The 26,409-nt window shown below is 57.8% G+C and overlaps 1 protein-coding gene across 2 annotated transcripts; it reads right to left on the bottom strand.

Annotated features, from left to right (window-relative positions):
- Positions 1-914: 914 nt before the first annotated feature.
- LOXL1 (lysyl oxidase like 1) lies at positions 915-25,819 on the bottom strand. Of its 2 annotated transcripts, none has more exons than XM_020897970.2 (7): positions 24,324-25,819; positions 10,143-10,251; positions 6,721-6,858; positions 6,141-6,297; positions 5,440-5,535; positions 3,506-3,621; positions 915-1,253 (listed from the first exon to the last, which is right to left on the bottom strand). In XM_020897970.2, exons 1-7 carry the CDS (start codon positions 25,480-25,482, stop codon positions 1,247-1,249), a joined length of 1,782 nt encoding a protein of 593 aa, XP_020753629.2. In that variant the 5' UTR covers positions 25,483-25,819; the 3' UTR covers positions 915-1,246. The 2 variants fall into 2 exon arrangements, with proteins under 2 accessions (XP_020753629.2, XP_020753630.2); XM_020897971.2 differs by lacking the exon at positions 24,324-25,819 and adding an exon at positions 11,680-12,494.
- Positions 25,820-26,409: the final 590 nt, after the last annotated feature.

Raw genomic sequence — 26,409 nt, 5'->3', positions numbered from 1 at the left:
GGAGACCGCGAGGACCTGGAGGCGTGGTCTGACACCCTGCGGCTGGCATGCAGGAGTGGCTCACGGGCTCTCCATGCCACATGTGGGCCAGGCAGGAGAGGAGCCCCATTTTACTGACGGGGAAACTGAGGCCCAGAGGTGTTGCAGGCCTTGCCGAAAGCCACACAGCCGGTGAGCAGGAGACCTGGCCCTGGAACTCACAGCCCTGGTTCTTGGACCAAGTTTCTTTCCCTTTGTCACTACTGTCACTGCCCTGGGAAGGAAGGGAGCTGGCAGGAGGCAGGTGGGTGCAAAGGTGTTCCAAGGGCTTGTGGGAGGAGAAGGAACCGGGCAAGTGCCTTCCTTTGCTCCTTCCAGCCTGGATCCAGGGTCCAGGAGCTCAGGGTACCGCTGCCAGGACAGGAGCGAAAGGGCCGCTGTCTCCATCAGCCTCTGCCAAGTAAACTCTTCTCCCTTCCCTTCCCGGGCTCCACCACTTTCCCCCGGGGCCGTCTGACTAGGGAGGGAATGTTTTCGCGTTGGGGGGTGCACCCGCTCCAGCCCCTGTGAGCAGGAACTGTCTCCGGCTCTAGTGGCTCCATTCCACCGTAGGCTGGGCATTCAGTAGGTGCTCAGTATGCGAGAAGGGGGCAGGTGGCTGGTGGAGGGGGTGACTGTGTGAGAGCGAGGGGGGTGGGTGGTGGTGGAGGGTGAGATGCCGGGGGCCTCTCCCCACGCAGCGCACTTGGCGCCGGGAGAGCCCCTATGGGGCTTCCAGCGGGGGCTCGAGGCCCTCTGGGTCAAGCTGTGGTCCTGGCGGGTGGTGGCTGCCCTCTCCACATTCTGCTGCGAAGGATGGAGCCCGAGCATGTCCCCTGAGCCCAACCTAGCTCTGGTCATCCTGGCCGGCAGGCCACATGTAGAAAACCACGGAGTAGAAAAACCTTGTTTTATTCAGCCCAGGCCTGGGCAATCTTACTCTGTGGTATGGCCAAAATATAAAAAATAAAAACCAACAACCAACAAAATAATGTGGTGGGGGAGAGTTAAGTACACAGTGGGGCCTGGCATCCGGAGTCCCTGTGGTTTCGGTCCCCGTTCGCTCCCTGAGGCGGGCAGGGAAGGATGCTCCCGCGGTCCAGCTGCCCCTGCCTGTGAGTGGGGGCTGGGCCCCTTGGCCGGGCTCGTCCTGGCGGGAGGCTGCCTGGGGAGCAGGGCCTGCTTTGGGAGGTGAGGAGGTGGGCCGGCTGTATACACCTCCCCGGGATCAGGATCTAAGGAAAGAAAGAGAGCAGGTCAGCGGCAGGCTGAGGGGCAGGGAGACCTCACTCGACTGTCAGCTAGGCCCCCCACCACCACCTCCCCAGCTGGGCGGTTCCCCTCCACTCCCCTCAGTCACGGGGGCTCAGGGACCAGATGCCATGATCTTAGTTTTCAGAATGTTGAGTTTTAAGCCGACTTTTTCACTCTCCTCTTTCACTTTCATCAAGCGATTCTTTAGTTCTTCGCTTTCTGCCATAAGGATGGTGACATCTGCATATCCGAGGTTATTGATATTTCTCCTTGCACCCCCAGCTCTAAGAAGAGGGGTTTCATGGGATCCCGCCCAGGGTGTGGTCTGGGCAGCACACCGCCCCATGCCCTGAGCTCCAGACTCTTTTTCTGGGCCATTAGCAGAGCTGCTACTGTCTGAAAATACTTTCTTATTTCTTCTAACTCAGTACTTTTGGGGAAAAAAAAAAATGGCCTTCTTTTTCCTCTTCAGAAACATGATTGAAACCCACAGGCGTCAGTCCCGTGGCCTTTCTGGGAACGCTCCTTCCAGCTTCCTGTGTGCTGGCCCAGCCGCCTGCCTGCGGTCAGGGTCGCGGAGACGCGCTAATGAGACCTGAGCCTCTCCAAGCACTTATGTAAAGGGCTCGGAAGGAAGGGCCTCGGCATTCCTGGTGCCCGCAGGCCCCCGGGGAGCTGGAGAGGGTGTGGGCAGCTGCTCTGTCCACCCCGCTGAGGGGCCCAGCTCACCGTGCCTCCCGGAAAACAGGGGGCTGTTTGGATGCTCCCCCCAACAGCAGCAGGAGCGACAAGAGGGCGTGTGGGCTCCCTGCCTCCCTCGCTCCCGCCTCTGCCCCCTTTCCTCTTGTATGGCTCCTGACTCCATCCCGCCCGCCCCTGCTACTCCTTCCTTCAACTGCTTCCCAGAAAACCTCTACTGTTTAGGTGACCCCTGGACTTTTAATGGCTGAAAGAGACAAGCCCTGAGGAGCAAGAAGGTGCTGGAAACCCAGGCCTGCCAAAGGGCTAGGTTGCCAGGGATGGGGCAGGAGTCGGTCGTTCCCAGGTCACTCTGTGACCTGGATAATTCTGATCTAATCCCACTAATGAGGAATAGAATCTCTGAATTGAACCAGAGGCTACTGTTCTCACAGTGCGGTGGGGGGCTGGGAACAGTTAGCTTAGTGGTAGCAGCCAAGGGTGAAGGGGCTATCTGTAAACACACACGGAGCCCTCGCATACCAAGCCCTGACCCTGGTCACATGCTGAGCCTTAATCCTGGTCACACACGGAGCCCTAATCCCGGTCACACTCTGAGCCCTGACTCTGGAGATAGGCTAAGCCTCTCATATCTGTGAACCATTAATAAGCAGGCGTGTTTGGGGTGAAATGCTTCTCTGGGCCTTGCAATCCCTGCCACTTGTCCCCTAGCTGACGGACTACAGCTCTAGAAGACTATTCTTTTTTTCTTTATTTTTTAAATGGAAGAGAGTTGCTTTGACCCAATCAAGCATTTAAAACTCACACAGAGTGCGGCTGCATTTTCTTAATGAGTTTGTAAGCAGGCAGGCCCTCTGCAAAGTACTTCACGTGAGGAATCAGGAGAGAGGCTGAGGACAGCCAGCTCGGGCAGCTGAGGAGCCATGTGCCAAAGGCCTGGGTGCAGAGTTTATCAGCTCCCTCCACAATGGGGCCCAGGGGCTGATGACCGATTAGAAGTGACTCCAGCCAGAATCCCTTCTAATCTGGGACTGCTGCATTCAATCCACCTTACAGAGACGCTAAGGCTCACACAGCTGCCCATCACTGAGCACCAGTGTAAGGGTTCTGGAACACGTAGAGACAGCTGTCAGGCCTTTCAATCTGCCTCACAAGCCTGCCTGGGAAGTGTCGAAGAGAAAAGATCAGAGAGGTGAGACGAGCTGCCTGAGGTCACAGAGCGAGGGAGTCACAGAATGAGGCCTGCCGGGCCCTGCACCTCCTCGCTGCCTCCTGCCAGTCTCCAGTTGAGAGATGGGGGGCCACGCCCCAGATCAGCGCCCGCAGCCCGAGCGCCACCCCCATCCCGAGCACTGGGCTTGGGGTGGGCACAGACGAGCCTCCTCCTGCACAGTCTGGGGGCTGGTCCAGCTGCAGCCGTGCATGGCCACCAAGGTGACCCAGAGGGCAGGCATCCTCCGTGTTTCGGGTGGCCCTGCCTGCTCCTCGAGGAGGAGAGGGGCTGGGGCAGGGAGCAGGGTGGGTGAACACTTACTGGACGATTTTGCAGTTTGTTGTAGAAACGTAGCGACCTGTATAATGGATGTTGCATCTCACTACATTGTTGGTGAAGTCAGACTCCAAAACGATGTACTTTGGGTTCACATGCACCTGAGGAAGGAAGGGAACAGATGGAAAGGGATCTGATCAGGGAGCTGTGCTTCACTTGGTCGCCAAGGAAGGTGGAGAGGCAGACGGGCAGACACAGAGGCGACAAAGAGAGGGAGACACGCAGATGGAGAAAGACCACTCCAGACCAAGAGACGCACTGATGCAGAGACGGGAGAAGATGCAGAGACACAGAGAGAGGAAGGAAGAGACAGCTCATGGTCAAAGAAAGCGTCATCAGATCACCCTTCTTGGAAGACAGGCAGCTTCCTCAGTCAGAGGTCAGGACAGGGGGCCTGGCACAGGGCATTCAGAGCCACTGCCCCAGGGAACCCAGCAGTGAGTGAGGGGCTGGGCAGGGATCCCATGCCTAGTCTCCCTGACTATGAAGCCGGTACCCTTTCACCATGCGTGCCCATCTAGATGACCCGCTGATGGCCTATCTGATGCCAGGAGGCATCTCCTGACCTGGAGCCCAAGGCACCTGACACTCAACTGAGATGATGACCCTAGCATAACCTGGCTGAAGAAGAGTTGTTGGGACACAAGGAAGTCTTTAAAATGTTGGACTGACAGGAGAGGGTTTCACTGGGTTAGGCCACACCTAGCCTTATCTGCAGAACATTTAAGAAGAGATGCAGTGATACTGTCTTTAAGTTACATTTATTAGAGGCAGGAACTGGGCATTACATGTCTTGAATCCTTGGAACCTAGAACTCAGAAGGGCTTTTGTGTGAGTTTGTTGAGTGGAGGAATGAGGGAAGAAAAAAGATACCCTGAACAATGCTGGCCCCTGGGTGAGGCTTAGCAGAGGCCTCACCAAGCCCAGTGAGAGGTGCTCATTCAGGGCTACAACCAACAGCTTCTGGGTTGCTGGGTTCTGAATGCAGCTGCCTAGCAGCCCATCTTTGTGCAGGTTAAAGCTGCTTTCCAGGCCCACCTTCTCTGCTCTTCTTTTACTCCAGAGTAGAAAAGAGCCCAAGGAGCTCTTCTCCTTCTGAGAGAGAGCTCACAGAGTTAGTCCCACTCTGGCTTTGCACCTGCAAGGAAGAGGCTAAGATTTGGCTCCCGCAGGTGAGGCTGTGATGACCTGGCCCCTGCCCAGCCTGCATGGAGGCACCATGCTGGGTTCTGTGCCCCTGACGCACTTTTCTACTTGTGCCCCTAACCAAGGGGCATTGGGATGATTGGACGTGGAGGAGGGGTTCAGGCCAGAGGGGATAAAGCCCTTGGCTTTGCAGGGGGTCCTGTGAGGAGCTGTGTCTCAGGGAAGGGCAGTGTCCTCTCCCAGATGGCACAGAGCCTGCCCTGCCCACATACAGGGGGATGGACTACATGGCTCTCCAAGTCCTCTGTCACTTAGGGAAGGGAGTCACCCCCTCCTCCAGCATTACCACACCCGGGCTGCAGTTTCCTTGGAGTTTTTATGGGAAGAGACTGTGTCTGACTGAGACTAAGACCTTCAGATGTGAAGTGCAGATCTCAGGGGACATCATTAGTTGCAAAGCAACAGGAGTATGAAGAAGGAGACTTAGCCTGGAGATACTGGCCTCCCCTTCCCTCTACACCCTTCTTTCCAGCTTCAAATACTGCTTCCCAAACAGACTTAACTCTTTCACTTCTGTTCACTTGACCCAGAATCCACCCAGCCTTCTAGATCCAATTCAGGTCCCCTCCCGCAGGAAGTCTACCGTGATCGCCCCGTTTAGAGTGCTCTTGACTGCCTGTGAGATCTAACACCCAGAGGGTGTACACCCAGAATGTGCAGCTTATGTCAGGGGTGGGGACATCAGGCTGGAGGAGTGCCTCTAGGGGCCCCACCTTGAGGATGTAGTTCCCGGGCTGTACATCGGTGATGTCAATCCACTGGCAATCGATGTCTGCGTTGTATGTGTCATAGCAGCCTGGGCTCAGGCCCTAGGAGAGGGGACAGGAGCAGAGGTTGGGGTGCTGTGCACTCCTCAGAGAGCCACCCCACGCCCACTTTAGCAGCCTGGGGCCTCCTTGCTCTGTGCTTTGTCCTGACCTTGCCCCCCACCCCGCCCCTTGCCAGGGAGCAGCTCAGCATGGCTCTGCCCTGTACTAGGCCCACTGGGCAGATGGACCAGAGCAATGAGAGATGTAATAACCAGAAGGAGGGGTGAGATGAAGGTGGGGGGATGCTTGGGAGAGACGGATGGATGAATGGACAGAGAGAGATAGGCAGGATAGATGGACACTCTCTGGACAGAAAGATGGATTTGGGGGCCCAGCTAGACAAATAGAACATTAAGCCATCCAGACTTCCTTGGAATGTTTTCCTTCCATGAGCAGACACCCCTGGAAATGGAGGTGCAGGGTAGGCCCCGAGGAGCCCTGCGGCGGCCTGAGGACTGGCGAGAAGACCTGCACTCTGGAGGAGCAGGGTGGCCAGGAGTCTCAGTGCTAGCCTGTCTTCAGGGTGGCCCAGCCTCCCATCCCCAGGCATCTCTGCCCCGTAGTCTGGAGCCCGGCCCCGCCTCTCCAGCCCGACCTGACCTGACCTGTGTGTGAGAGGTGCAGGCATAGCGCTTGAGGTTGCCGAAGTCACAGGTGCTGTCCTCCAGGCAGAAGCTGGCCTTGTGGCCCTCAGCCACCTTCTTGCCTGTGGCTGCGTCCAGCAGGTCGTAGTGGCTGAACTCGTCCATGCTGTGGTAGTGCCTGGGGCGGGAGAGGAAGAGGGAGAAGAGGGCCTAGGCCGCCCTGCCCAGCCCGCTCCCCTCCCGAGATGGCCCAGGTGACCCTGCCTCCTGACCAGCCTGGGCTCCTGGGTCCCACGGGCAGCATCTCTGGTGTCCCCACCAAGCCAGGCACCCTAGGAGGGCACCTCCGCAGGACCTCTCACTCCTCCCTATCCTGGCCTCCCTTGGGCGATGCCCTGCATTCGAGACACTTTCATCTCCTATCCAGACCGATCCTTCTATGTCCCGTCTTCCAGCCCCGTTGCTGAGGCTCTGCTGAAAAGTCCTTGCCCCAGTGATGGAACCCCTCTGGGGGCCCTCTCCCCAGCCCCGCCCCCAGCCCCGCCCCTCCCGAGCGCTCGCGGGGGCGCGGGTCCGGGCCCAGACGGGGGCGGCAGCTCACTGGTGGCAGCTGTGCCACTCCCACGTATGCCGCGGCCGGTTCGGGAGGAAGTCCGCTGTGCCCTGGTTCTTCACGCGCTGGGGGAAACGCAGCAGCACGCGCACGTCGTAGTCGGTGGCCTCGGGGCCGTAGGCCGTGCTGTGGGGACAGGTGGGGAGAGCGGGGGGCGCTCAGGTACCAGCCAGAGACACCCCGCGGGGGCCGTCTTGTTCCTGAAGGTTCTCACAGCTGGTCCCTGCGTTGCAGCCAAGGCTCAGGCCTCCTCCCCTCCGCCGGCCGCCCCCTCCCCTCCGCCGGCCACCCCCGACCCTCCGCCGGCCGCCCCCTCCCCTCCGCCGGCCGCCCCCTCCCCTCCGCCGGCCGCCCCGCCCCTCCGCCGGCCGCCCCCGCCCCTCCGCCGGCCGCCCCCGCCCCTCCGCCGGCCGCCCCCTCCCCTCTGGGCCGCCCCTCCCCTCCGCCGGCCGCCCCCTCCCCTCTGCCGGCCGCCCCCTCCTCTCTGCCGGCCGCCCCCTCCCCTCTGCCGTGTGGCTGGAAGCTGCCAGTGGGGACGCTCTAAAGCGGGGCCTGATAGTGACGCTCTGAGGGCCCCTGATGCCTGCTTATGACTCTCAGTTGGGGACAGTCTCTAAGCGTGGTGACTTAGATGGTTAAGAATCTGCTTGTAATGCTAGAGATCCGGGTTTGATCCCTGGGTTGGGGAGATACCCTGGAGAAGGGAATGGATACCCACTCCAGTATTCTTGCCTGGAGAATCCCATGGACAGAAGCCTGGTGGGTTACAGTCTATGGGGTCGCAAAGAGTGAGACACAACGGAGCGTGCGGGCATATCAAAATCTTTGGAGGGCTTTTGAAAAATAGCCTTGTCCAAGAGATTCTGACTTCCCCCTACACCCTGGGTTCTAGCTTCAAATACTTTTTCCCAAACAGACTTAACTCTTTCACTGATCTCTACTTTTGTCTGTTCTGTTCATTTGACCCAGAACCCAACCAGCCTCTTAGCCCCAACTCAGGTCCCCTCCTCCAGGAAGTCTGCTGAGATTGCCCCACTTAGAGGGATCTTGACTGCCTGGGAGACCTAACAGCACTGCCTCCGGCACGCCCTGATACCACACACAGCCGGCGGTCTGTGTGAGTACTCTTCCCTGATTCTGTGGCTTCAGGGCCAGCTACCCGACCTGTTTTGCTGGGGGAACACTGGTTGCAGACTGCCTGCTCACAATTCACTTTCTGTCCCCCAGTTGCCAGCTGAGATGGGCCATGTGAGGAGGGAAGGGAAAAGAGAGAACTCGGGGGCAGCAGTGAAGGGACACATGTCCACACACCCCGTATGTAGGAGAAGGGGCTGACTGCAGGCTCCCCCCTCCTCAGCTGACTGCGGACAGCTGTCTTGGCCAGCCTCAGGGGCACTTCCCTAGCAATCACTAAGGGCTGGGCCCTGAGGCCAGAGGCAGGAGGTGGCCAGTCATGGGGATTAGCTCTCTGTGAGAAGATGTCTGGACACCAGGCACTGCAGGCTTCTGTCTGCCAGGATGTAAGTCCCTTGGCCTTGTCTGAGGGAGGCTTGGAATTTGTCTCTGTCTGCGCTGGAACAGAACATCCTCCTTCCCTCTGTTCAGCTAAATCCTGCCCTTCTGTTGGGCTCGGCACACCGTGGGAACCCATTAGGGTCTGGGTTCTAGGCCCAGCTTGGCCACAAAGCCGCGGTGAGACTTGGAGCAAGTCCCTTCCCTCGTCTGAGTCCCGCCTACTGTCTGTGAACTGGCACCGGTCTGTGGCCCATGCTTTCGGCCATCTCCGAGGGCCCTGCCGCTCCAGGGCGTCGGTCCTGCTGCATTTTCTAGGTCTGTATCCCACGGCCAGCCTCCGCGGATGCCTCAGCCCCTGCCAACCTCCCCCTCCTCTGGCCTCGCACGGCTCCAGCCTGCCAACCACCCCTTCTAGCTCTCCTCCACTCCCTGTCGCTTGGGTCTGGGTGAGCGGCTACCTCTCCAGCTAGATCAAAAGAGCCCTTGGACGGAGCCCCGGCTGCCTCCTCCCCAGTCCACCTGGGGGCCCAGGTGTGGGCACACAGGATGTTCCATGAAGATGGAGTAACAGCTTGGTTTTGACTCAGCCTCAGTGGACAGCCATGGAGACTGCGCTCCTGGTCTCTGAAGGTGATGTAGTAAGAGCGTACTATGACGCCCTGTTCCCAGGCATGAGACCTGAGTGGGCAGGCCAGCTGAGGGCACTCACGTGTGGTCCCTGGACCTCTGCCAGCTCTCACACTGTCTGTGGCCAGTCTGTAAGGAGATAAGGAACTTCCACCAACATGTGAATCAGCTACATCACTGATCACATGGTCTAGTTCAGCTGATACTTCTTTTTTTGAAGCAAGACTTTCTCGATGAAGGAAGTGGTGAATTGAGTGACATTCCAGTGCAAGCCCCTCATTTCATTACAGATAGATAACAGTCTGTGGTCAGCTACTCTTGAGTGGCAGTGAATGAGAGTTTCCCTCAATGAAAAAATGCTGAGATCCCCAAGGGCTTCCCAGATATGCAGAAGTGAAAGGAGAGTTCAACTGCTTTAAAAAAGCAAATAATTAAGAAAAATAGGTGCTTTCAACACAGAGGGATGTAAACAAAAGAAGTAAGTCAATGTAACCTTTAACTAGTTGTTTTAGCATGGGGAGATGTCCTCAATGCATACATATTTGACCAGAACATTCGCTGTCAAACTGAGAAGCAAGCTCTGCAAGAGGCAGAATTAATCAGTTATAATGGAGAGTCAGCTGTGCTCACCCCCTGGGTTCAAGTAAACTGATGACCTTCCCCCCTCTCTAGTGCAACACACAATGGAGGCCTCACTGTCACCTGTGCCCTTGGCCCCTTCCATCAGCCTCCCCCGTCCTCTGTAGAGATGGCTCCATAATCCTGCCCTCTGTCCTGACAGCAGCTAGACTTGCCTGGGACCTTCTCACGATGCAGTTCCTCTCACTGCTCCTCAGTTACTGATGGGGCAACACAGACCCTTTGGGGTTGGTGTGAAGTTGCATGCTAAGTTGCTCAGTCATGTCTGACTCTGCAACCCCAAGGACTGTAGCCCACCAGGCTCCTCTGTCCATGGGATTCTCCAGGTAAGAATACTGGAGTGAGTTGCCATTTCCTTCTCCAGGGGATCTTTCCAACCCAGGGATAGAACCCGTATCTCTTATAGTCTCCTGCATTGGCAGGCAGGTTCTTTATCACTAGTGGGTGTGAAGATGAAATGTCGTTAAGTTCCCTTCAGGGTGATGTGTACATAAAAGCTGGATCTCCCCATTCCCTTCCCCACCTGATACCCTGGGGGCAGACCAGGCCCACCAGTGAGAAGGCCAGGGTGGTGCAGCCTGCAGGCAGGTTCTGGGTGACTCCTGACTACCGTCCGCACTTCATCTTACCTGGCCAGGCACTTCTCCTCCGCAGCACACCGCAGGGAGTACAGGTGGGCTCTCTGGACGTAAGTGGATGCTTGCACGTAGTTGGGGTCTGGGACCAAGTCAGGGAGGCCTGGAGTCAGGAGTGGGAGAGAGAGGAGGGAGCGATAGCTTGGCATTGAGGAGGGTCGGGGTTAAAGCCCAGAGACCTCCCCAACCCCAAATGTCCTTGGTCATTCTCAGTTCTCTGCACTGGCTGTCACCTCCTCCTGGAAGCCTCCCAATGTGTGTGTGAGCGAGGTGTGTGACATGAACCATTCTCTCTAGGCTCAGGTGTGGGGTCAGGGAGGTCAGGGAGCAGGGGCTCACCTCTGGAACCCCACACTGTGGGGACCACTGAGCCTCCTGGGGGACTGGGGGGAGCGGATTTGAAGAACCTTAGAAGACAAAAGAGTGCTCTTGGCAGGGGGCGTAGCATGAACAAGGGCCTGGGGGCAGGACCGAGTGAACCAAGCAATTTCCTGACGCAGACACTCCCCTTGGTGTCCTTATTTGCCAGGGCACCAGCCCCCAGACACTCTCTGCTCCTCTCTCCCTTGCAGCTGGCATTCTTCGTGAACCGCCGAGAGCGTGCCCTGGGCTTCCAGCCCTCAGCGGGTACCAGAAGGCTCCTGGGCAGAGCCAGGTGAATGGCGGTTGGCAGAAGTGAGGGTGGCCAGGAAGGGATGGGCTCACAGGAAAACACGTCCCGGGAGCAGGCTGCTGACAGGGCAGGATTCTTGGCTTGGGCACCCAGCCCGCCTTGCTCAGGATTCCTTTCATCCTGTCACTGGCCCCCAGAGCGGACCACACCTTCCCGTCTGCAGCCTCTGGCCTCCAGTCTGAGGAGGGCCTGGGGCCCAGTGCCCAGGGGAAGTCTGGAGTCTGGTCCAGTCCCCGGATCACTTGTTCCTCTGGTCAGGCTGCAGCCAAGGGTCTGTCCATTCTGCTCCCCACCCCCACCCCGGTACATAACTTCATCCCAGTGAGTTAATAGGACTAAGCAGAAGCTGAACTCAGGTGTCCAGACCCTAGCCACACAGAATAAAGACGGAAAGATCTTGATGTTGGGTGTGTGGAAGGGGTGGGGTGGGAGGTGGGCAGGGGGACTCCAGAGCCCTGGGCTCCATCCCAGCTCAGCCACCAGCTTAAAGGGGAATGGGCCTGGGCCTCCATGTCCCCTCCCCTCTCATGCTGCAGGGCTTCTGGCAGATAAATGATAAAATGAAGCTGTAAGCTCTTCTTAGCTTCTTTCAAGCCCTCTGTTTTTTTGGGGGCAGGCACAGTGAGGGGGCTTGAGTCACATGGACAGGATTCTAGCCCCTTCTTCTTACTGCCAAAACCCTCGTCAGCTTGCAGGTCCAGAAGACGAGACAGAAGAGGGGGACGCTGGCTTCTGAGCCTTTCCCAGAGGTTTCTGCCTGCCTGTCACCCCTCACAAATACATCTCTGGGGCTCCCAGACCTTACCCCTGCCTGCCTAGGGCCCAAGCCTCAGGCTGGAGCAGCCAGTGTGATCTCACCTGCTTGGAATGAAGAGGAAGCAAGGAGCACAAGGGTGGGTGAGGATGAGGTGGCTCCTGGCTGATGGGGGCTGTCTTGGCCAGCCTCGGCCCCGTTACTCAAGCCCCTAGGAATGCTTGCAGTCATTTCCCCAGGGAGTGTCAGGCCCTGAAAGCAAGGGCCACCTCCATATCAAGCTGTGTCTCACTTTCTTGTCCACAGAAGCTTGTGTGTGGGGGAGAGCGGGGTGAATGGCCAGGAATGGCCCCCTTCCCATTATCAAAGAGCCTTTCCCTCAGCAACATGTGGTGGTGGGTCAGCTGGGCCTGAAGCTGCATGAGACCCACATTTGGCACCAGGCAGTCTGCCACCCCCACCCCAGGCTGGGTTTCAATAAACACTGCACAGATGACTGTACAGCACTTTCTGGCCCGACCCTTCCTCGTCCAGGGAAGCTGGAAGAGCCAGCTAAGAGGCTGGGGATACTCGGGGCTGGTGCCACTCCTGGCCTCTGACTGCTCCGTGACTCTGACCACATACTGAATTCTGATCCTGGCCACACACTGAACCTTGGTCCTGGTCCTAGGCTGAGCCAAAGATGACCATTTTCCTCCGACTGTTGAGGAACCTCAGGTTCAGGCAGGTGCCTCCTGCTCCAGGAAGGCTTCTCTGATTGGCAGTTACATTCCAAGCTGCTCACACTTCTGCCTCACTACTAGATTTCATCATATTTACCTGTGTCTGCTCCCCTGCAGTCTGTACTCCCTGAGGGCAGGGCTCAGGCCCCACTCACCCCCTCAGCGTGCTTCAGGGCTGGCTGACTGTTAAGCTGTCAGTCTCCGTCAGGCAAGCTTCTTTAATGATCAGTGGCTTCATACTTTACTGCTCCACTCATCCACCAGCATGCTCCTCACCCTGTCTCCCTCAGGAAACCACGGCTCACAGTGGCGCTGAAGGGAAGGGAGGCTCAGAGAGAGCAGTGAATCTGCCCACAGTCACACCGCAGGTCAAGGAAGCCCCAGGAAGAGCTTCCAGGTCCCAACCTCTCCTTCCAGGACTTGACGTGTTATTTTTTCTTTTTTTTAAGTTATAATTTACACAGAGTCAAATGCACAGATTTTAGGCATCCAGTTTGAAAAGCTGTGACAAATGCACACAGGGTGTAGAGCCACCACAATCATGCTGCGGTCTGCTTCCACCATTCCTGAAAGTTCCTCCCTGCCCCTTCTCAGCAAATCCTCCCTCCCTCCCCCCACCTAACCACTGATCTGCTTTTTAATCACTTTAGATCACTTATGCCTTTTCTAGAACTTAAATGGAATCCCCCTGATCATCATTTTATGTTCTTTGTTCTGTATCTCTGACCATCACGGGGGTCCTGTGACTCCCCTAACTGGCTCCCCCTGGTCTGCCTTCCTCTGTCACACCTTCACTGCCATGGGGGAAGCTACTGGAAAAGGCAGAGTCTAGGCTGGGTCCCCCCAACCCCCCTTAAAATCCCCCACTGAGGTCTCTGGGAACAGCAGGCCCCCTCCCTCAGCTGGTATGTTTTCCCAGGAAGGAACAATGCCTCCTTCTCTGCTGCTCTCCCAGGAGGCATTCCATCAGCAGCCAGGCCTGCAGGCTTGGGCTCTCAGCCTCTCCATAGGGGCTTGGGTATGTGGGTGGGCTGTGTGATGTTGGAAGGGGGCTGAGGCAAGGCTTGAGTGTGCGCTTGTGGATGTAGGGGTAGGGGTTTGTTCCCTCTGGCTTGTGGGGTACATCCAGGCCCTTCAGACAGTGCGGCCAGTGTTGGTTAAAGTTCAGTTCCAACAAGACCTGTGCTCACCTCTCTTCCCCACCATCCCAAGAAATGTGCCTTTTAAAAGGAAGATCCTGGTCATCGGGTCATCAGAAGGCAGGGAGAACCATCAGTCATGGGATGTAATTGGGGGGGGGGTGGGGCTGGGACCTCTTATGCAGAATGTATGGAGTCAGCCAGCCTGTGGACCTGGCACTGGAGACATTATCAAATAGTGTAGTGGGAAGTTTTTCTGGAGACACTTGTTTTTATAAATGCAGAGAACTGGATTCTCATTTCAGAGCAACCATTATCACTGGTTTGTGCAAGGCCGTTCTCATAATTAAGTTTTTTTAACCTTCATCCTTACCCTGACCCTTAGACATGTCTTTGAACATCTGTGTCTCTGTATAAAATTGGAAGTGGGTATGTATCCGTGAGGGTATTAATTACCTCGTGGGTCTCATTCTGTTTCTTGACTTCCAGTCATTGTTAACTTTTAAGATATGTCAAGTTCATTGCTTGTCATTATGAGTACGATTCCACAGTTTATACCGATCTAGCCAGTCTCCTGGGGATGGGGTTGACCCCTCAAAGGCTGGGTGATGGGCTTGCTCAGGTTACCAAGGGAGGCCTGGTCACCTTCAGTGCCCTGCCTTCCTTGCCCAGGAGGTAGGCAGGAGCCTGACTTCTTACTCAACTGTCACAGGCCTTCTGCAAGGCCCTAGGCCGGCCTGGCCCCAGTCTAGGCCTCACTGCTTCCATTAACACAGACTGACTCAGGGCAGGGAGCCTGGGGCTGACCCCCTGTGAACACTCTTCCCCAGAAACAGTGTGCTGGCCACGGGGGTTCAGGCTGCACAGTCTGGATGAGGATTGGGAGGATTGAGCCAGAGGGCCAAGGCCCCTGGGATGACCAAAGCTAGGCTGCTCGGCTGGGGGGGGGGGGGGGGCTGGGTGTGAGGGAACCAGGTCCCAAGGCCATCTGCAGGCAGCCTCTGGTCTAGAGGCAGTCCCTTGGCCTTGGGGGCTCTGTTGGAGCCTACAGGGCTGGGAGGACACAGAGTGGCGGGACAAGGGCCAGCACTCGGCATTCCTGCTCTGCCCCTGGGCTTCCTCTCTGTGGGACCCAGGGCCGCTTCCACTGCCTCTTGGAGGTCTGATGTCCTCCTGCCTCCCCCGGGCTGGGCCTGGAGCTGCCGGCTGGCCCCTACGCCAGCCCGTGGAAGGCTGAGCACTGTCTTCCCGCTCCCTGGCAGGACGCAGCTGGGGCCTTCTGGTGGGAGAGAGTCCAGCAGGCGATATCTGCCATCTCGCCCCGCGCCTCGTGTTCCAGGTCCTGGACCTTCTTTAGGCTCACTTTCCCCACGTGGATGACGGGGAGATTAGAATAACCATCCCTTGAGAGCAGGTTTGATGGCTCCATAAACACTGGGAGATTAAAATATTTTTCAGGAGCTATTCAGGCCATTCCCCAGCTTTGGGCAAGAGCCCAGGACCTCTCACAACCTCTGCAGACGATACTCTAGCTGCCAGGAAATTCTCCCACCGTCTGACCTAAATCCTTCCTGCTTTAGGAGGAATCTGTTCCCTCCTGCTCAGCGGTTCCTGGCGGCTGCCCAGAGCAGAGGGTCTGAGGTTACATTCCCTCCGCGTGCCAACACCTCACCTGTTTTCCTCTTGGCTTCCTCTTTCCCGTGAGTTTCATAAACCTCGTCTCCTTTGAAATCCTTCTCCCCAGCCTCCTGCTCACACGAAGCAGCTGAAGGCAAATGGAATGCCAAAGAGCCCTAATCTCTCGAGCCTGGGGCTGCAGGATAAACAATGTCCAGCAGGAACCGGTCAGTGGGTTGTGAAATATGTACAGAGAGGGATGTTTTGGCCTGAGCGGCCCAACTCCAGAGCAGCCCCTCGGTGGGGAGAGCAGGAAGCTCAGAGAGCACGGCCTGGAATAAGGATGGGCCGGGAGGGCCTCCGGGGCGGGAGCTGGCAGCTATAGATCCTAGGAAATGATGGTCTAATAATCAGGACATTAAACTGTCGGCGCCACACCTGGGTGACTAGTAGGCAGGCAAGGTTCTGCAGGATCCACTGTGGCTCACCGTGAAGGGCAATGCAGTCCAGGCAAAGGAGCTAGGATGGTCACTGAGCCTAGCCAAGAACCTTCCTTGGCTCCCCATCACCTACAGAATCAAGTTCAGATTTCTCAGGGTGGCGGCCAAGGCCTTCTGCAGTCTGACCTTAACCTGGCCTTCCAGGGCTCTTAACCCTAAGCATCAGGAGGCATCTCCTAGCACAACTGACCTTTTCTGCCCCTGACCTCTGACCCCATAGCGCCCTTGCCCTGGACTTATTGCTACACAACACACACACACACATACCCTTATACTGGGTACAGTCTTGAGGCCCCAAAGCCCACCTCACTAACCCTCCTCAGTTCCCCTCCTTCCTCCTTCTTCCAGCACCCATCTGCTGCCCCCACCAGACTGGGAGAGGCAGTCCAAGGGCAATGATGGCCTCGCTGCTCTGCGTGACAGTTCCAGACTCAGAGGAGGGCAAGGGTATTTGTTCAACTGCGCAAACTACCCAGAAGTAGCCGGGGCTGAGCTGGAGGAGGCCGCCAGGGGAGGTGAGCTAGCTTCTGCCTCCTGCCGCCTCCGCACACCTCTCGATCACTCACACTCTTCCCAGTGTGAACATGCCCGCCTGCCCCACCCACGGGCCCCCCTCTTGCAGGCCCTGCCTAGTGCCCTGCCTCCACCTCTAGGAGGCTCTGAAGATCCCATGGTCTCCTGGGTTCCCTTGCTGCCCCTCAGACCCTTCTCAGTGACCTGAACTTTTTATCTTTCTTACAAAACCCATGGACTGCCCATCTCAGCTTATGGTGACTTCACCCTTTCAGCCACACAGGACCCTTTCCCGTCATGCCTGACCCCTCTCTTTCTCTTACACCCCATATCTAATTCATCAGGAAAAGCTCGTCGGTTCTATCTCCAAAATATATCCTGAAACTGACTGCCCCCCACCTCATTGTTATCCCCTGGCCCGGCCGCTGATATCTCAGCCTTGATCTCTGTACCAGCCTCCTCTCAGACTCCCCCCGTCTGCCTCCACACAGTCCATTCCCAGCATAGCAGAGAGAGACCCTGCTCAAATGTCACTGCTGTGGCTGCCCCACGAATGGAGAGTCAGAGGCCTCACAGTAGCCTACAGGACGTCCATGGTCTGGACCCCGTTACCTCTCTGGCCTGTCTCCTGTAAGGCCCCCACACCCATGCCATGCTGCTCCAGCCACGCTGGAACACACCTGAAAGCTCAGGGAGATCCTACCTCAGGCCCTTCGCACTGGCTGGTTCTTCTGTCTGGAATGCTCTACGCAGATAGCTGCATGGCTCACCCACTTGACTCATTTAAGTTTCTGTTCAAACGTCACCTTCGTGACGCCCGCCCTGACACCTCTGCAAGCTCTCCCAACGCTCCAGAGCTCCTTGATTTCTCTCTGCTTTCTCTGCAGCACTTACCACCTTCTATTATTTACTTATTATGTTCACCCATGAAGATGCAAGATCTACAAGGACAGGGACTTTGTCTCTTTTCTCAACCTCATGAATGCCCAGCTCTGGACCAGCACAGTGTAAGGCACTCCAGGAATATTTGTTGAATGGCTGCATTTCCTCATGAGATGGTGTCTGCTCTCTACAGCCAGCCTTCTGCGGTCTGGCCTTAAGCTGGCCTTCCAGATTTCTTAACCCTAAGGAGCAGGAGGCAGCTACTAGCACAACTGACCTTTTCTTCTGCCACTGACCTCTGACCCCATCCTGCCCTTGTCCTGAATCCCCTGATATGCAGGCGCGCGCACACACACACGCTTCATCGGGGTACAGTCTTGGGGTCCCAAGGCCTATCTCACTAGCCCTCCTCTGCCACCGCCCGGTGCCCCTCCCTTGTCCCCCTCCCACCACCTGTCTGCCGCCACCCCGCTGTGGCCCAGGGCCCTGAGAGCTGGCGAGTTGAGGAGAGAAGGAAGTGGACCTGGACCATGGCATCCTGCCTGCCTGGGCTGAGGCCCTGGCGAGAACAGGGATGGGTTCAGGGTGCCCCTGAATTCCCTGGACCCCAGCTCAGGGCCTGGCACCTGCATACCCTCAGTGAGCCTGAGGACAAATGCTGGCACCCCACAAAGGGCCTGCTGGCACTGCCTATGGGAGCACAGCCTTCATTACCACGTAGAGGCTGGGGCTGACTCCAAAAGCCCTTTCTTTTCAGGAAGGATTAGCTTTGGGGCTGGAAAACCATGGTTCCCTTGGCCCACGGCAGGGAGGAAGGGCGGCTTCTCTCCTGAGACTCGGGTGGCTGACGCTCCTCTGGCCTGGACCTCCCCCTCTGAGCACCCTCCTGCTCTGGTGTCCTGATGCCCTCTCCCCGTTTTCAGGTGATGCTGAGATGCCCGGTTTCTGGGCGCCCATCAGTAACGGGGAGAGGGACCCAGGTGCAGCCTGGCCCTGTAATCCTGAATCCAGACAGCAAGGCCCTCTGGCTCCAGCCGCCCGTGGGGAGGAGGCTGTTAGGTCAGGGCCGGGGAGGGACGGGACCAGCCTCTCCTTCCGGCCTCCCTCCCTGCCGGTTGCTGCTCCGCAGGAATGCTGGGCACAGAATTGGAAGCAGGTGTGGGCTGCTGGGGCCGCCGACCACCGGCTCCTCCCCCGCCCTTCCTTTCTGCCTTTCCAGCCACTGCCCTGGGGAGTTTTCCATGTGTTCTTGGCTTGGACAGGAGTCGCGTGGACTTGGGCTGGGACTACTTGGGAGAAGTGAACCTTTGGAGGTGAAGTGCCCCTTCGGAGGTGAGAGGGCATTGACATGGGGGCACCTAGGGTGGGAGAGAGGCGGAGGAAGGGGGCGAAAGGCCAGAACCGCCCCCACCGGCCAAGTGCGGCAGTAGACTGGTGCCTCTAAGGCCTGAAGCGCCCTGCTGGGCCACCACCCCAACAGGCTCTGTGGGGCCTGCGAACTCAAGGCAAAAAGTCCAACTTTTTGTGTCTTAGGGGGTTTAGATCTGAGAGAAACAATGAAGGTGGAGACATACCCTTCCTTGAGGGGCAGGAGCAGATGGGGAGGTTGGAGCGGTTTGGTGAGGGGAGTCAGCCTGGATCTGAGCTTGGCTGCTGATGAATTCTGGGACCCTAGATGAGTTACCGAACTACTCTAGCCTCAGCTGCCTCCTCTGTAAAATGGGGGTGATAATACCTCACAAGCTTGCCGGGAGGACTAAAGGAGGAAACAAAAATAAAATGCTTGGCATGGTGTCTGGGGCATACTGTGCATGCTCAGTCACGTCATTCATGTCTGACTCTTCTGTGACCCCATGGACTGTAGCCCGCCAGGCTCCTCTGCATGGGATTCTCCAGGCAAGAATACTGGAGTGGGTTGCATGCCCTCCTTCAGGGGATCTTCCCGACCCAGGGATTAAAACTGGGTCTCCTGAATTGCAAGAGGATTCTTTATCGTCCTAGCCACCAGGGAAGCCCTTGATACACATTAAGCGTTCAATAATATCAGTTGCAATTATAATTATTTAAAATAGGAGCTGTCTCTTCCTGCCGGGATAGTGCAGTTAGAGAGCAGGGGGAGAGGATGTGGCCCTCAACTGGCAGATATGAGAGGAGACAGGAAGTCTGCCTGCAAGGAGGCTGTCCCCGACACAACTTGTTTGTTCCGACACCAGTGACCTCCGATTGCCAAACAGGGGCGCAGCAAGAGGACCCAGGCCCCTCTGTCTCCATAGCTGTCTGACCCTTTACCCCAGCTTCCTCGGCCTGAGACTCCATTTCTTTCTGAAGGAGCAACTTGGGACAACTTCAGGGAAGGAAGAAGGAGTATTGAGCTGTGATTCTGCCTCCACCAGTCACCAGTTAAAGCAATCGTGGGCAAGTTGCTTAACCTCCGAGGGCTTCAGTTTCCTCATCTGCAAAATGGGAGTAATAGTAACAACAAGGGTCGTATGTGTGCTTAGTCGTGTCCTACTCTTTGCAACCCCATAGACTGTAGCCCGCCAGCCTCCTCTGTCCATGGAATTCTCCAGGCAAGAATACTGGAGTGAGTTGCCATTTCCTATGCCAGGGGATCTTCCTGACCCAGGGATTGAACCCACATCTCTTACGTCTCCTGCACTGGCAGGTGGGTTCTTTACTACTAGGCCACCTGGGAAGCCCGTTATGAGGACTAAACGACTCTAACTGTAAATTTCCAAGAACAGTGTCAGGTGCTGTCCATGTGCTTGTTAAATATTCTGGAGTCTGGAGTGGAAATGATAGGGCTTCATGTTAACAACACACTGGGAAGGTGTTCTTTGCTTCTAAATCTGTGCACACTCTGTTTCATCTCACTTTGTCACAACCAGTGCTCACTGCCCAGAACACAGTAGGAGTCAAGCATCTGCTAAATGACCAAATGGATTTGAGAGGTAAGCCTTAATACATGAAAATTTAGGAAAAAAATAATACATGGGGGTTAAGAACCCAGGATGGGGAGTCATGCAGACCCAAATTCTGGTTTCACTACTAACAGGTCATGTGACAATCAGCAAGTGAACCCGCCACCTTATCTATGAACTGGGGTGGATTATCAGCAATCTGGCTGGTGGGGTTGCTATGGGAATAAAGAGAGATGATGTATAAATATAAAATGTCCAACATACGCTAGCAGAATTATTCCCCCTGGAGGTGGCTGGTGGAACTGAGGCCTGGCTTGCAGGTGGCTTGAGGGTGGGGTCCCCTCAATGCCATGAAGACATGACAGGCTCAGTGCGAAGTCTTGGCTCCGCTGCATCCAGCTGTGAGACCTCCTCGGGTCTCAGTCTTCTCATCTGTACCACTGGCCTGTAATCCACACCTCTCTAGGAGGCTTGTGGGGTGAATGAAATTGCACATTGAGGCCTCTAAGCTCAGCAGGTGCTCCTCTGCAAATGGCTGGGGTTGTGAGCGTCATTCCTGCCTGGGCGCTCTGACCCTGGAGGCTTGCTGGGTGGAGGCCCACTCTGTCTGCCCCTGCATCTCCTTCTGGCCTTGTGGAGGTGGGTGGGTGACCTGAGTCAGGAAGGCAGGTTCTGGTGGGGAGAGGGGCAGGCAGCAGGAGATGCAGCAGGGAGACCGGGCCACTCTCAGGGACTAAGGGATCCTGTCTGGACTCTTGGGTGCAGAAGGCTGGATGGAGAGAAGCAGACCCTAGTAACACCTAGGTCTGCACCATCCCTGGGGGCTGTGGAGGCCTGAGAGAAGGAGGAGGAGGGGACAGGAGGAGGTGCCTCAGGTTCTGGAGCAATAGGCTAAGGCATTTGCAATTTTGTCCTGAAGGTCTTGGGAGCCCCAGAACCTCATTGAGCAGGAGAGTAATGTGGTCAGCAATGCAAGGGTGTAACTGCCTCACACGTAGGACAGACTGGAAGAAACCAGGGAGGGGGCAATCACAGCTCCAACTGGTTGTGTGAGGATAGGGCTGGAGGAACTGTGCCAGGCACGGCTGGCACAGCCATCAGAGGTGCTCTGGGAGGATGCCCTCCAACTGGCTGTCCTCCCAGGGCGGCTGCTCCACCTTATTTTCACAGGGTGGCCAGAACCAGTGAAACAGGCCGGGGGTGTAAGGGGGAGCCCTGGGAGAAGAGGCATGGTTTTCCAGGGCCTGGAGTCATCTTAGTCCGCACAAATATCACCAGTCAGAGGAGCTGAAGCTGTGGGGAGGCAGGAACAGGGACACAGAGGCCAGGAGGAGAGGGCCTGGCCATAGGAGAGGGAGGGGCACAGCTCTGGGGTCTCAGCAGGGCCTGGAAAGCAGGCACCCCCATCCCCAGGCCTCTGCCTGGGTTTGCTGGGACAGTCAGGCCAGGTATGTGACCTGGGCCTCTGTTTCCTTGCCTTCCGTCCAGTTACACGTTTCAGAGACAACAGTATTGCAGGAACCCTTGGGTCCCCCTCTCCAGGGTGGGAGGGAAGGGGGTACAGGCACCCAGGGAAGAAACCAGACTCCGGACAGGCGCTTGGAAATCGCCCAAATGTGGAGGCCGTGGGCGGTGCGCACATGTGTTTGGTATTGTGAGGACATGTCCACGCCCGTACACGCACGGGCTGCCAGCGCCCAGCCTCAGACCCCTGGGTGTGCGGCCAGGAGGAATGAGGTCAGCCTCGGAGAATCCGCCCTGGACTCCCACACCAGGCCTGGGGGTCTGATCTCAAGCACAAAGCTTGGCCTTCCCTGAGCCTGGATTTTCCACGGTCCCAGCCTAGCAGGGTGGGAAGGGGAACAAATGATGGGGGAGAAGGTACTGCTCCCTCTCTGGCCTCTCTGTGAGCCCCAGTTTAGCCTGCAGCCCCCACTCAGACACCATCCCTCCCTCAGGACTAGGGAAGGGGCACCTGGAGGGTGCTGACAGCTTGCAGAAATACTTGGGCACCTACTCCTCCTAGAAGTCCTCCCTGGTTCCTAGCCCCTGACTGGGGAGGCCCCTCCTCTGGCTCCCCTAAACCACCATCCTCTCCCCACCCGCCCAGTGCCTGCCCGATCACAGCACTGAGATGCCCCCTCCTCTATGCCTCCCTCAGGGCAGGGCCTGGATTCAGCTTGGCATCTCCTTCAGGAGAGAAATGTCTTTAATCCCAAATGAACACTGGGGCCCAGGGGCAATGGCCAGAGGCCCTCCCTCCTGAGGACCAAGCAGCCCCACTCCAGACACGGCCTTGCCCTGGTCAGTCTCCCTCTGAACCTTAAGACCTGACGGGTCACAGAAGGGCGTTAGAAAAACCCACTGGCTCAGGGCACAGACATCGAGTCCAAGGCCTGGCTCTGCCAGTACTGCTGTTTGAGGCCTGGGTTTTCTCCTCCGCCCAGAGGTGGAGCACTTCTGGCTGAGCCCCACTTCGTGGTCTTGCATTCTAAGAAAATCCACCACAACAGTTTAGCCTATAGGTAAAACGTGCTCTCCTCCACGGAGCTCTAGCAGGGGCTGATGCAGAGTGGTACCACGCACCACTGCAGGGCTGCTGCGAGTCCTGCTGAGGATCAGATGCACGTGAGGCCACGAAATCCTTCATCACAGCATAGACGGGTCCTCCCTCTAGCTCCTATCTTGAGCACCTGCAGGTTCTCAAAGTGGCATTCAGCATCCCAAGTTGAAGGCTATGCCTTGAATGTGAGGGAGAGCTGGAGCTAAATCGCTTTAGTCGTGTCTGACTCTCTGCGACACTATGGACTGTAGCCCACCAGGCTCTCTGTCCATGGGATTCTCCAGGCAAGAACACTGGAGTGGGTTGCCATGCCCTCCTCCAGGGGACCTTCCCGACCCAAGGATTGAACCCGCATCTCTTACGTCTACTGTATTGGCAGGCAAGTTCTTTACCACTAGCACCACCTGGGAAGCCCCTGAATGTGAGGGAGTGAGTACTACCACGGGGACACTTCCCTGCCCTAGCCTTGGGCTCCAGCAGCCCATAGAGAGACAAGAGTCCCTACCCTTGCAACCCAGCAGCAGCCTCTCACCCAAGGTCAATATGGCTGGATGACAAGGATGCATCCCCGTGTGGACAGAGGCAGAGGAACGAAGGCTGGAGGTGCAGCATCTGTGCCCCTGAGCCCCTCAATGCTTAGCCCTAACCTGGTGGGCCTGGCGCAGCCACCCTGGTGTGGAGCAGATAAGCAGGAATAAAGAATCAGGAATGTTAATTGCAACCTGAAAGAGGCAAGGCTGACGTGGAATGCATACACATTGGGGTCTGAATGGAAAACCTTGACCAAAGCTGACTGTGGACTTGCAGAGACAGAAGCAGGAAAGGGAACTCTAGGACGGCAGAGGTTAGGTCAATGGCTGTTCAGCCCTGGCCAGACCACTTGTGGGCCCTCGCCAAGGTAGCCTGCCTTTCAACAGAGTGTGTGGAGCTGCTCATCTGAAGAAGGCCACCCCTTCCTCTGTGCAGATAGCTTTCCTAAGACTAGGTCATATCTTCAACCTCCCCCCCCACTATCCCTGTCCACAACTGCCTCCAGGGACTCTTCCTAGCCTGGGGTGCAAAACTTAAGAGGGCACCTAAAAACTCAGTAACTAAGGGAAGTAATATTTGAGGCAGTGTTTTTAAAATTAAGCAGTACTGCAAAAAAAGAAATCTGATGAAGAAAATATCAAAATTTCAAATAAAGACAGATCGCTACTGCTAATTTTCAGTTTTTCACTGGCTTGAATACAGTTTGGCACAGCACCATTCTATTTCAAATTTTGATATTTTGTTCATCTTTTTTTGACATGATTTTTGATCTAAAAATGCACTGAAATATTCTTAAGTCGATTACTTTTTGGAGCCCAGGCCAGTGCCTCACTTGCCTCTCTAGTCCAGGCCTGGCAGTCCCACGAAGGAACCCCGGGTGGTCCAATCTGCTCTCCTGTCAGGCCAGACCCTCTCTTCTAACCTCCTGTTCATTCACGCCAAGCCCACCTATGCCCAGTGACCGGGAACTTGTCACACCTCCGGAGGTGTTCCCGAGGCCTTTCTGACCCGGATGCTCCGTGTTTCGCCCTGTGAGGCTGGCAGAGGGGCACCTCCAAGAGGGGAGGACGTGCCCCAGTGGGAACGAGGGAGAGGTCGGGAGAGGGGCTCCTTTATGTGTCCTCAGATGACCCAAGCGTCTCTTTGCAAAGCCTGTCCACCCCCTCCACCCCCTATCCCCCAAGTCAGAGCCTTGGCCTGCCTGGCCAAGTCCTGGCGCCGATGGGGATGTATGGACGGCGGCGAAGGCCTGGGAAGCACTGGGGCTGCCGATGGGGGCCAGGGTGGGGGTCCTGACTTAGCAGGCGGGGGAGGCCTTCTGTAAAGGATGGACGAGGCCCCGGGCGAGGGACGGACTCACCTCGACCGTTCTGGTTGGGCCGGTACACGCTGCCCACGCTCAGGCGGCCCTGCTGCGCGCCGTTGCGCTCTGAGCCCGGCGGGGGCGCGTCGGAGCTGCGCACGGGCAGGTAGGGAGGCTCCAGCACGCGGAAGGGGGGCTGCGGCTCCACGGCCCGCGGCGGGCTGTAGGCCTCGGGCGGCATGTTGCCGTAGGGTGGGTACCAGCCGAGGCGGGGGTCGCCGCCGCCGCCGCCGCCGCCGCCGTACGTGCCGCCCCCGCCGCCCCCGTTGGGCTGCGCGGCGTCGGGGCCGGGGTCGGGGTAGGCCGGCTCGAGGCCCGCGGTGCCCTCGTGGTACAGGCTGTGCGAGTAGCGCCGGTCCAGGCCGTCGGCGGGCTGCGGCGCGTACGGCCTCTCCGGGGCGGCCGGATAGAAGCCCTGCGACGGGTACTCGGGCTGCTCCTCGCCGCCGCCACCTCCGTACTCCTCGTAGCGCGCCCGCGGCTGGAAGGGGTAGACGACCCCCGCCGAGGCCACGGCCGCCGCGCCCAGGCCGCCGCCCGCGCTGCGGTAGTACACGTAGCCCTGGTCGTAGGTCCGCGTCGCGGGGTCGTACGTTTCGTACTGGCTGACGAAGGGCGCCTGCGGGTAGGGGAACTGCTGCTGCGGGAAGGAGGACGGCTGGCGGTAGGTGCTGGCGAAGGCCGAGGCCGAGACCGAGGAGGCGGAGCCCCCGTGCCGTTGCTGGGAGACAGAGGTGCGGGCCCGGGCCATGCCCGTGTTGTCCCCGACGGCCACCTCGCGCCAGTTGTCGGGCACCTGGCCGAAGCCGAAGGGGTGCCGCGCTTGGCCGCGCACGGTGTCTGAGCCGACGCGCCCCGGCAGGGGCAGGGACGGGGCCTGCCGACGCCGGAGGCCCCCCTGGCTGCGCCGCGGAGGGGCCTGGGGCGCGCCCGCCAGCAGCACCCGGGAATTAACCTCGGAGCCCTGAGGCCCCGGCGGCACGTACTCCGCGCCCGAGTTGAGCAGGCTGTACACCTGCCCGTTGTTCTCCCACTGGATCAGCTGCCGCCAGCGTCCCGGGTCCGAGCCCTGCCCTGGCGGCGCCTGCTGCCCGTGCACCAGGACGCAGACGCAGGCGCCCCACACCAGCTGCCAGCCGGTTAGGGCCAGAGCCATGGTGGCCCCTCTGCGGAGGCCCGGTGGACCGAGAGGCTCTCAGGAGTGGCCCCCCGTGCGTGCTTCTCTTCCCACGGCCTCGAGGACAGGACGGCTCCTTGCCCGCCCCAGCTCTAGCTTTGTCCATCCTGGCCTTGTCCCGAGCGGGACGGCTCCTCCGATGACAGCATTTCGAGGCCAAGGGGGTCAGGGCAGGGCAGGGGCGGTGCCCAGGGCTGCACGAGGCTCTCTGCAGGGCACCGGGCAGGCAGGGCCGCCTGGGGGCCTTACATGGCCAGCCCGGCTGTGGCTGGCCGCGCTGGGCTGGCGTTTTCCCACTCTGAATGAATAAGCAACAGGCTGGGAGCTTCGGGAGGTTTTTCGGGCTGCCTGGTCCGCCTGCTGGGGCTTCCTCCGCGGGGCCCTATGGCCCGCCGGGTTTTAGCTATGTGGTCTGTCCCACAGCTGCTTCGCCGGCTCCCTCAGTCCCTGGAGCTCCCAGCCAAGCCGCAGACCTGCCTCTGAGCACGGGAGTGAAATAGGGAGTAGGAAGGAGGCCTCTGGGGACTCAGGCCTGGTGAGTGGGGCCCTGGCAGGCATAACAGGGCTGAGGTGTCAGCACCACTCTGGCCCGTTTCCTTTTGCTTTGGACCCAGCATCCTGGTTTCTTTCACCTTACTGATTTCTTATCTGGGCTTTAATGAACCCCTGACTCCTGTCCACTCCAGCCTCTGCCCAGGATGCCTGGGCTGCTAGTCTCCAAAGCAGTAGTGAGACTTCCTCTTTGTCGCTGGGCCTTCTAGGGGGATATGCTGAATCCCACCCTCTTGTGGGGAGAAGCTGAACCACTCTAATACAGGTCATCAGGCGCACCTTCCTTCACTGGGCCTGCGAACAAAGAAGATGGAGCTTCAGCCTTTTCCCTCTTGGCACACCCCCAGGCCTTAC

The sequence above is a fragment of the Odocoileus virginianus genome, chromosome 16 (genome assembly GCF_023699985.2).
Source record: "Odocoileus virginianus isolate 20LAN1187 ecotype Illinois chromosome 16, Ovbor_1.2, whole genome shotgun sequence".
In the NCBI taxonomy this organism is placed as follows: domain Eukaryota; kingdom Metazoa; phylum Chordata; class Mammalia; order Artiodactyla; family Cervidae; genus Odocoileus; species Odocoileus virginianus.
This window is presented reverse-complemented; position numbering and strand designations above follow the sequence as displayed.

Coding starts and splice junctions, on each gene's coding strand:
- LOXL1 (XM_020897970.2), bottom strand. CDS start 25,482: ATGGCTCTGGCCCTAACCGGCTGGCAGCTGGTGTGGGGCGCCTGCGTC. Junction 10,252..24,323: donor GCCCAACCAGAACGGTCGAG/GTGAGTCCGTCC, acceptor TCCTGACTCCAG/GCCTCCCTGACTTGGTCCCA. Junction 6,298..6,720: donor GAGTGGCACAGCTGCCACCA/GTGAGCTGCCGC, acceptor CTCCCGCCCCAG/GCACTACCACAGCATGGACG.